Genomic DNA, 10,033 nt, shown 5'->3' with positions numbered 1-10,033 from the left:
CTGGCGCTCGATTGGCTCCCTGGCTCCACCGTCCCAACCCCGCCCCTGCGCCGGAGGCTTGAGAGTGCGGCACCTCGCCTACCGGAAGTAGTTCCCCGGGCGGACGCTTATTCAAGGCAAGTAGCGGAAGTGCTGCCTCTTCCGGTCTCTTTGGCCTCGGCGGCAGCAGCAAGATGGTGAGTGTGGTTGCTGGGCTCTGTAAATCTCTCTCCATCCTTCCTCCCCGGGCCGCCCTGCCTGCTGCCGGTGCGTGGGTGGCACGGTGCCGGGCAAGGGCAGCGGTGGGGCCGGGCAAGGGCGCGCGGTGGCTCGCAGGAGCCCGAAGAAGGGCTGCCCTGTGGCGGGCCGAGCCTCCTCCGGTCCTCGCGCCGCCGCGGGTCTCCGGGGTTTGGGGGGATCGAGCGCATCGTTGACGCCGGGTGGGTGCTTAGGGCAGGTTTTGGGGGGCGTTGGACTCCGACCGCCGAGAAGCCGGAGGTGTTTTTTCCAAAGCTGGAGCTGGGAAGGCGGGCACCTTCTTTAGTCTTCACCCGGAACGCTTAAAACCAAAGAGCGCGTAGAAGCACTGACGTCCGTGCGGAGCGGGGCGTTAGAGCGTGTGAATTACCTGCCGTGGGTTTTTCTTTTCCCCCCTTGGGTGAAGAACTTAAAAGCTTTGTTGCCCCTTTGTGTCCCGTGAAAATGCCAGAGCCCATGGAGAGATTGTCGGGTTTCAAAATTGCCTGTTAATGCTTTTTCCTTGTGCAGACGAAAGGGACGTCATCCTTTGGAAAGCGTCGCAACAAGACGCACACGCTTTGCCGCCGCTGCGGCTCCAAGGCCTACCACCTTCAGAAGTCGACCTGTGGCAAGTGTGGCTACCCGGCCAAGCGCAAGAGAAAGTGTAAGTACGGTGATCTTCAGACTGGTTTTGCCTCGAGCCGTGGTAGGGATGTGATAGAGAACCCTTTGCTTTTTTTTATTATTTTGTTATTTGGTACATAACAGAACTTTGGCGGTCAGTTTGTTGGTTAAGTGGTTAGAACATCGTAAAGACGCTTCTGAGGAAATTGGCTGACACTGGGTGCTTGGAAAAACCTTTGGCATCTTGTTTCATTAGATAACTGGAGTGCGAAGGCTAAGAGACGAAACACTACCGGGACTGGGCGGATGAGGCACCTGAAAATTGTCTATCGAAGATTCAGGTACAGTTTTTGTTTCCACGTCATTGGCTCTCGAGGGTGGGATGAAAGTTGTCCTGTGACTTGTCACTCTCTGGTGAATAGTAGAAATGATGCTGTGGCCTGGTGTTTTTTTGTTTTTTTGTTTTTTTGTTTTTTTTTTTGGTTTATTTTCTGTTTTGTTTTTTTGTTTTTTTTTCCCCCTTAAAAGTCTATGAAACACCCAGACTTGTCAAGACTTGTTCTACGAATGGGGTCTGGCAGGCAACTTGCTTGCTTGGTTCAGTTTTCACTTTGGATTTTACTATTCGAAGCTGTTCTGGGTGCTAGTCAGCAGTCATAACAACCTAGATAGGGGCTTTTTGTTTGTTTGTTTGATTAGTTTTTTCCTGCAGCCTGGGCCTTTGCATTTTGTAAAAATACAGAATTCTCAGCCCCATCTTAGACGTTTCTTCAGGATCTGTAGTTTGGGCAGGTTGCTTCTATAGAACGAACCCTGTCAGTTTCCACCAAGGTTGAAAATGACGCAGGCATACACCTGTGCCGCTTCCATCGCTGCTGTTCCAGCGGTTCTAAAACAAGGGGTTTGGGGCAGTCTGCTGTGGGGACTGCCCATAGGACAGCGGGGGTTTGGGCGATGTGCAGCCTTGAACTATACAGTCTGCGGTGGGACCTAACTTGGAAGGTCACGAGGCAGTGTGAGGCTGTAAATGTTTGTATTGGTATTTACACTTACGGAATTGCAGTTTTGTGGGCTTGATGTGTAGTGGTTTGCTAATGTTTCATAATCTAAGGCTGTTTTAAGCCTGTTTAACCTTTCTGTGCTTGGGATCACTCACCTTCATAAAATGAGGTTCCTAGCATAGTTAGGAGTTAACCATAATTTAGCCGTCTTGGTGAGCAGCTTCAAAGGTGCTGCTAGGTCATTGTTTTCTCTCACTGAGGAAAGATTTGGGCCTGCCCTTTACAGCATAAGGAATAGCTGTTATAAATACCTTGGTTCTTGTGAAAATCGGTGGGAAATGAGCCCAAAATTGTTGAGCCTTTATTTTTGAGTCAAAAAAACTGTAATCTAATGTGTCTTAAGTGGGATAAAATAATAGCTTATCAGTGATGTTCTAAAAATAAATGTCTGAACATATGAATGCGATACTGATTTCAGCATCTCACTGAGATAAGCTTACTAAGGTTTGATGAAATTGAAAGTAATGTGTTGATGTTGCTACATTAACTTTTCTTGTCTTTACCATGGCACAGACATGGATTCCGTGAAGGGACAACACCTAAACCCAAGAGGGCAGCTGTTGCAGCATCCAGTTCATCTTGAGGAATTTCAGTCAGTCATAAAATAAATGTTCTGGTTTCAAAAGCAGTGTGTGGTGTGCTAAGGTGTTTTAATGTCGGTTCAGTGTTTGGTTTGTGATTGCTTTGCAATGTGTTTCTTTTAGTAGCATGCTAAGAACTAGGCCTTCATACTTAAGGTTAGTTCCTGTGGGGCTGAATAGGGGTGGGGGCTGGGTGAATTCTCACTTGGGAAAGGGAATCTGAACCTGCTCTAGGACCGGTCCTGTTTGCTTGGCCCTGGGCATGGAGGTAGATGAGTGATGAGCTGAGTGAGAAGGCTTGCTAGGGAAGACAACCGTTAAAAAGAGTTACTGGAATGGTTATGTAAAATAGCTGAACTGTGTGTGCAGCCTAAATTATTAATCCCTACCATGTCTAGGGTATGTTAGGTGCTTAGAATCTGTAAGGGACTTGAAAAACCCATAAAATCCTGAGCCAAGCCCTCGTGGATGGGGGTATTTGTGATCCCTGCATTTCTGCTTTTGAGCTCTTGATTCATCCTAAAGTTTCAGATGCTTAACATAACATTTACTTAGATAAAGCCAAGCAAGATGGTATTGCCTTTATTCCCAGCACTTAGAAGTGGACAGATCTGAGTTTGAGACCAGCCACAGCTACACAGTGAGACTTTTTTAAAAACTTGTATTTAAGTTGCTAATTTAGGTGTTGGTTGGTATATGAGACTACTCCAAAGGTGCCAGGTTCAAGGGCATGAAATTGCTTTTGACAATTTACATTTCACCTTGAATAGCCTATAGGATTGTTAAGATTATGGTCTATTGTATGTGCTTATTTTTTTTAAGATTTATTATTTATGCAGTGTTCTGTCTGCATGTGTCCCTTCAGGCCAGAAGAGGGCACCAGATCTCATTTACAGATGGTTGTGAGCCACCATGTGGTTCCTGGGAATTGAACTCAGGTCCTCTGGAAGAGCAGTCAGTGCTCTTAACTGCTGAGCCATCTCTCCAGCCCCTATTGTATGGTTTCTAATGGTTAAAATAGGTAAGTTCTAGGATAAATCAGACATTGAGCCAGGTGGGAGTTGAGCTGGGTATCTGGACTTGAGTGAATCTAGAGATGGAAAAGTTAGTGCAAAGTCACAAGGTAGGTGGTACTTCTTAAAGAAAAGCCCTAGTGTTACCAAGCATAAAGGTGAGCTCATCTGTTAGCTAATGCCTGTGGGAGAATTTGTTGCCATGGTAGTGGTTCTTATATGTAATAGGTTTTGAAAAAACTGTAGGCACAGAATGGGCAATGATAAGACTGCCGAGTTTAGGGTAGAGTGTACCTAGATTCAGTTTCACTTCTAAAGTCTAGATTTGGATTGGGTTGGGTTTTTTCAAGACAGTTTCTAATGACTGGCTGTTGTGGAACTCATTCTGTTGACCAGGTAGGCCTCCTCCTCAGCTCTTCCTGCACCGCTATCAGGTCTAGTTTGTATAATCAGGTTTTCAGCCTACCTGGTTATCTAACAAGTCTTGAATTGTGACACTGAGTAACAAATGTTGAGTTTCTTTCATAGCTTATGGAGTCCATGCAGCCTATGAGTCTCAGGTTGGACACATCTGGCACTAAACTTGTGTTTTGAGCAAAGAGATAAATTGCTAAAGAGATGGCCTGGCGCTTAACAATTTTTGTTGTTAAATACAAGGTTTCTAATCCAACTGGCCAGAACTAGCTTGGAACTCATAGACTAGGTTAATGTTGAACTTGTGTGGCCCTGCTACTACTGTCAAGTGCTGGGGTTACAGATGTGTGCCAACATGCCTAGCTATTTTATCTTTCATTTTGCTTTTTTTTTTTCTGGGACAAGGTCTCATGATAGACTTGGCGGACCTGTATGTATGTAACTCAAAAGAGTTGATTACCTTTCTATTGCTGGTATTAAAGGCTTGAACCACTACACCTGGCTATGCTCAGGTATTATAAACTTGAACAGAAATCAACTTTTTAAAAGTATTTTGCAAAAGTGTTAAATTTTTTGGTTTGTAAGTAAGGGTGGTGAGGGGTCCATGGTCTTATTTGGGATGATAGAGGCAGGAGGAACTAGGGAGTGAGGCCATTCTGAACTACATGAAACCAGGTTGCCCTGCTGCTTACATCGAGTGGGAGACCAAATTCAGCCTGGTGCTTGCTAGATGACCTCGAAAATGTCTCTCTTCCCCAGGTCTCTCACCCTTTTTTTCTATTTGTCATGTGTGGCAGGAAGGCCAGGCCAAGTAAAGGTTTTGTGACAAACACTTTTCCCATCTTGCCAGCCCCAATTCTCCCTCTTGCCACCTCTGTCTTGATCAAAAGTTGATGTGGGCCAGCTGTAGTGCAGAAGAAGCACCAGCTGAGCTGAGCATCACTTACCAATGCTTCTGCAGATCAGTGTGACCAGCTGCCCCTCCTGTGGCCACCCTTTGCTGTACTTGTATCTTCCTTGCCTTGCTGGACTGTCCTCTCAGACTGAACCAAAATAAAGGAGGTTGCTTGTGTCAAGAAGGCCACATCCTAACCTAAATAAGTGTAGAGAGAATTGTATTCCTCCACCAAAGCAGTTCTGTGGGAGACATTACAGAGCTCTCATTCATGTCTTTGAAGTAACTTTGACTAGATGTTGAGGTAGAAGGATAATTTTTAAGATTGGATTAAATATTTAAGAATCTCGCTGGGCAGTGGTGGCTCACGCCTTTAATCCCAGCACTCGGGAGGCAGAGGCAGGCAGATCTCCAGGAGTTCAAGACCATCCTGGGCTACAGAGTGAGTTCCAGGAAAGAAGCAAAGCTACACAGAAACCCTATCTTGAAAAAAAAAAAAAAAACTGAAGACTTTACTAAAATCCCAGCACACAGGAGGTAGACAGGCAGATGGATTTCTCTTGAGTTCCAGGACAGCCAGGGCTACAGAGTGAAAGCCTGTCATTGAGAGGATTACTAAAATCCCAATGAAGCAGACAACTGAGTAATTAGCAACCTGGGACTCCACTTGGTTTGGGCTATGCATGGACACATTCCTTAACTGCACACATTCTGTCCATATAGCCCATTCTGAACAGTGGAGTAAGACTCTTCCCTCAAAGCCATCAATATTACTTACACATAGATGGGGCCTGAATTTGTTTGAGTTTTATGTGCCATAAGGCAAACTCCCTAAGTGAAGCTTTAGGGAGACTCCCATGTTTACCATCATTTGTGCATAACTGAGCGTGCCAGTGGTTAAAATCAGATGTATTATGGAAAAGATCTTGCACTGAAGCAAGATGGTTATATAAAACAAATCTGTCCAAGTAGAAAACCACCCAAACTCCACCTCTTAGTAACCCGCCCTTCTCTATACTGTTACTTTATTGCTCTACACCTTATTCTAAAACAGGGTCTTCCACTAAACCAGAAACTGCCCATTTTGGCTAAGCTGGCTGACTTACTTATCTGCCCTGCAACACCAGGGTTGCAGGCTGAGTGCTGCCTGGCTGTGGGTTTTTTGAGACAGTGTCTTCCTATGTAGTCCTGACTATCCTGGAGCTTGCTTTGTAGACCAGGCTGGCCTCAAGCTCAGAGATCCTCCTATCTCTGTTCCTAGTGCTGCGATTAAAGGTGTGAACCACCATTCCGGGCCGTTTCTCTTGTTTTTTATTGTGGGTACTAGTCATTCAAACTCATGTCCTCATATCTGTAAGTGCTCTTCTTACTGAGCTGTCACTGCAGGGCCTGTTGGCACTCTTGGTTCATGATCTGTACTGTTGCTTTGCTTGAATAAAGTTACCTTGCTACTTTCACAACCTGTGAGCCTTTATTTCAGTTCCTTGAATATGAAACCAAGAACTGGGACTGAGGAGATGGCTCGGTGGCTAAGACCACCTTTCTAAAAGTTGGTTACTAAAAACAAGCGGAGGTACAGGGTCTAGGAGAGGGTCTGGTTTTCTCAAGTTAGAACAGTTAATAAGAGGAAGCTGAGGAACAGACCTGGTGGCGAGTGGTATTTCAGGTGCAGAACCGTGGAGTGAACGGTGGAAAACAGTTATAATCAGCCATCTGGGAATGGGGAAGGCATAGTCAGAGCAGTAGCCCTCAGGAGAAGCAGGTTCCCCACGGGAGGAGAGGAAACAGGAAGCCTTCAAAGTGCTGCCCTATTAGAGATGGCTCTTGAGAGAAAGAACCCTGTGAGAACAGCATGGCATAGTGATTAAGAATTGCAAGTCTTAGGATGGCATACTGTGACTGCCCTTGTAAAAGCAAACTACACCATGGAAAAAGTACTGTTTAAGATATATGCATTTCCCCCTGGAAATAAAGATGCTGTTAGCAGGGAGTACTGGAATGCTTTTGTTTAATTAATTGAAATTGATACCAAACTTGCCTTGCAGGATGAAGTCCATACTCATCTAGTCAGGATGTGTGCCACCATGGCAGGCTTAGTTACTTTTCTATTCTGTTGCTGTCAAGAAACACCGTAACCAAAGCAATTATAGAAGAGTTTATTGGGTCTGACAGTTTCAGAGGGTGAGACCATGACCATCATGACCAGGAGCATGGCAACAGGCAGGCAGCTATGGAGCTGGAGCACCAGCTGAGTGCTTACATCCTGAGCCACAGCAGGAGGCAAAAGGAGAGCTAACTGGGCATGGCCTGGGCCTTTGAAACCTCAAGTCTGCCCCCAGTAACACACCTCCTCTAACAAGACCATACCTCTTAATCCTTCCTAAAGAGTTCTACCAAGTGGGGACCAAGTGTTCAAATACATGAACCTATGGGGGCCATTCTCTTTCAAACCGCCACATGGCACTAGGGAAGTGTACATTAAACCACAATGAAATAGTACTACATGCTATGAGAATAGCTAAAAGCAAAAAATAGTGGTAAATGTTCATGAGGAGCAACTGGAATACTCATTCATTGCTGGCGGAAATGCAAAAATTTGTAGCCACACTAAAAAGGGCTGGCTGCTGCTTATACAGCTAAACGTAAGTATCTTATAGGAATATGGGTTAAGGATTACTCACAGGGGAAGAAATGACTCAAAAGACAGTTGCATCACCAAGGCCAACCACAGAAGAGGTGACAGCTCACAAAAACTAGGAACCTGGAGCACACTGTACCACCCTCGGGAACATTTCCTTTCCAGGTAACTGGTCTAAACCTCTTCCAGGCAGCTCAGCTGGTTTCTGCTTCTCCCAAGCAGCTGTTCTGGTCTCAGTCTTCTTTTCAACTTGGCTTCTTCTGAAAAGGGCTCTCAGCTTTTATTGCTTACTCTGGCAGGGAGGGGACCTCGTGATTCTTGTCAGTTTCAGGAACTTCTGAAACATTTTAAGTTGTTTACCTCTGTGCTTTAAAGAGCTTTCCTGCAGGATGGAATATTTCAATCTGGGAGGAAACGCACGCAACACCACCCCTTCCTTTAGCTCTTACATTTTTTTTGCCTCCTCTTTGGCAATGATCCCTGAGCCTTGGGGCGGGGGTTGACTATAGATGTCTACCTATGGCTAAGAATTAGGCCACTTGTTTTCAACAGCATCTATGGTTTTAAGTTGAGGTTGATAATAACAGTGATCAGTGGGTACAAGCACACATGTTTTAGAAGGGAACTAGACAGACATATCACATCTATCTAGGAAAACAATACAAGTTTCTTCCCCTATTGGATCCTGTGACCTCCCCAGCCACAGTTTTTTAATCCCAGAGTTTACAATACCAGATGTAAACTCCCTCTCGTGGAGCAGGCCTTAAATCCAGTCAGAACGCTGTTGGTCTTATCCAAGATAGCTGAGTCGTTATTGTACAGTCAGGCACATCTTGCCTTACAAGTCAGTACTTAGCATGCAGGGTCTACAGCCAAGTAAGAATGCTCTACCAGCAGCCTGTGTGGCCTCCTCTGACACTATAGAAGCCAGCCAGCATGGTGGGAGTTTCCCGTTCACTCTCAGCTTGATATCTGCATGTCCTGCAGCCACAGCATGCACATGCAGTGTCTTCTGCATAGGGTCTTACCATCTAACTGTGGCATATAACCAACAGCAGTACTAAAAGCTTTTATGATTTGGGGGGCCTCAGGAGCTTCCTTGGCCAACAACTCACAAGGATGTAGCCTACCCCTGGCACTTAGGTTTTTTTATTCAATAACTTTATGACCTCTGACAGTGTCCTTTTTTAACCCATGTAGGGTACCTTTTAGGTTTTTTTTTTTTTTTAATTAACATAGCCCCATCAGGATTATAAGGTAAGTAAAAGTACCATTGTGTCTGGTTGTCTCTCCTATGGCTTTCCAAGTCTGCAAAATACTCAGTTTAGTATTCCGTCATCTGTATAATAAACCTCTTTCAGAGGATGGGTAGGATAAGGCAGCATCTTGAACTACCATCTAATAACAAATAGTGGGGTTACAAAAATAAGCCTGGTTAAACCCTCTGAAAGTTGGCTGTCATCTCTTCTGAGCCGGTTTCAGGTGATCCCAGAAGTTCACAACTCCTTAAGTGCTATGGGATGGCCTGTATGTCAAATTACTCTGATTGGTCAATAAATAAAACACTGATTGGTCAGTGGCCAGGCAGGAAGTATAGGCGGGACTAACAGAGGAGAATTGAGAGAACAGGAAGGTGGGAGGAGACACTGCCAGCCACCGCCATGATAAGCAGCATGTGAAGATGCTGGTAAGCCATGAGCCACGTGGCAAGGTATAGATTTATGGAAATGGATTAATTTAAGATATAAGAACAGTTAGCAAGAAGCCTGCCATGGCCATACAGTTTGTAAATAATATAAGCGTCTGTGTGTTTATTTTATAAGTGGGCTGTCGGACTGCCAGCTACACTTAAGAAGATACTAAAGTTAGGCTTAGGATCGGGGTCTGGTGAAGGGGCTGTCTGTAGGCGCCATGTCGGGCCATGAAGATGGCAAAAAGAAGCCCCTGAAACAGCCCAAGAAGCAGGCCAAGGAGATGGACGAGGAAGATAAGGCTTTCAAGCAGAAACAGAAGGAGGAGCAGAAGAAACTTGAGGAGCTAAAAGCCAAGGCCGTGGGCAAGGGACCCCTGGCCACAGGTGGAATTAAGAAATCTGGCAAAAAGTAAGCTGTTCCTCAAACCTGAGATGATGGTGAGCCTCTTCCATTCCTATTTAAACATCTGGATTCCCTGTCATAATATCTTTGCCAAGAATGTAGTGTTATTCTGGAGCCTGTTCAACATCTGGATTCCCTACTATAACATCTTTGCCACCTAATAGTTAGAATGAAGTGTTATCCCAGAGCCTGTTGTACATTCTAACAAACTTTGTAAAGTAAATAAATAAATAATACAGTGGCAAAAAAAAAAAAAGATACTAAAGTTAAACATAAGCAAGGTCCACCCACAGCATGGAAAGTTTCCATCCATTGTATCAATTTTTCCTCCGCAGATCAAGGTTGGGTACAAAGCATGGATGGGGGTTTTAATGTAATTAGTTCTCTGTAATCCTCAGTCATTCTCTCTAAGGCATTACTTTTTCATAATAACCTGGAGCTCTTCCACATAACCTCCCTACATTTCTCCCTACCTGATGATCTCAGTGGGCT

General features: G+C 44.9%; 1 protein-coding gene, 1 non-coding gene and 1 pseudogene across 2 annotated transcripts; all 3 read left to right on the top strand.

The window, feature by feature from the left end:
* Positions 1-19: 19 nt before the first annotated feature.
* On the top strand, positions 20-2,532 carry Rpl37 (ribosomal protein L37). Its single transcript, XM_006996791.4, has 4 exons — positions 20-176; positions 748-883; positions 1,100-1,184; positions 2,418-2,532. The coding sequence occupies exons 1-4, from the start codon at positions 174-176 to the stop codon at positions 2,485-2,487; spliced, it is 294 nt and encodes a 97-aa protein (XP_006996853.1). The 5' UTR covers positions 20-173; the 3' UTR covers positions 2,488-2,532.
* On the top strand, positions 2,262-2,341 carry LOC121823024 (small nucleolar RNA SNORD72). The gene has a single exon (XR_006064318.2). It is a non-coding gene; the product is annotated as a small nucleolar RNA SNORD72 (small nucleolar RNA).
* Positions 2,533-9,294: 6,762 nt separating the features above from the next.
* Positions 9,295-9,632, top strand: LOC121822737 (translation machinery-associated protein 7 pseudogene; annotated as a pseudogene).
* Positions 9,633-10,033: the final 401 nt, after the last annotated feature.

This window comes from Peromyscus maniculatus, chromosome 15 (genome assembly GCF_049852395.1).
Source record: "Peromyscus maniculatus bairdii isolate BWxNUB_F1_BW_parent chromosome 15, HU_Pman_BW_mat_3.1, whole genome shotgun sequence".
Taxonomy (NCBI): Eukaryota; Metazoa; Chordata; class Mammalia; order Rodentia; family Cricetidae; genus Peromyscus; species Peromyscus maniculatus.
Note: the sequence above shows the minus strand (reverse complement) of the source record. Positions and strands in the feature narration are given on the sequence as shown.

Coding starts and splice junctions, on each gene's coding strand:
- Rpl37 (XM_006996791.4), top strand. Junction 884..1,099: donor GGCCAAGCGCAAGAGAAAGT/GTAAGTACGGTG, acceptor TTGTTTCATTAG/ATAACTGGAGTGCGAAGGCT. Junction 1,185..2,417: donor ATTGTCTATCGAAGATTCAG/GTACAGTTTTTG, acceptor ACCATGGCACAG/ACATGGATTCCGTGAAGGGA.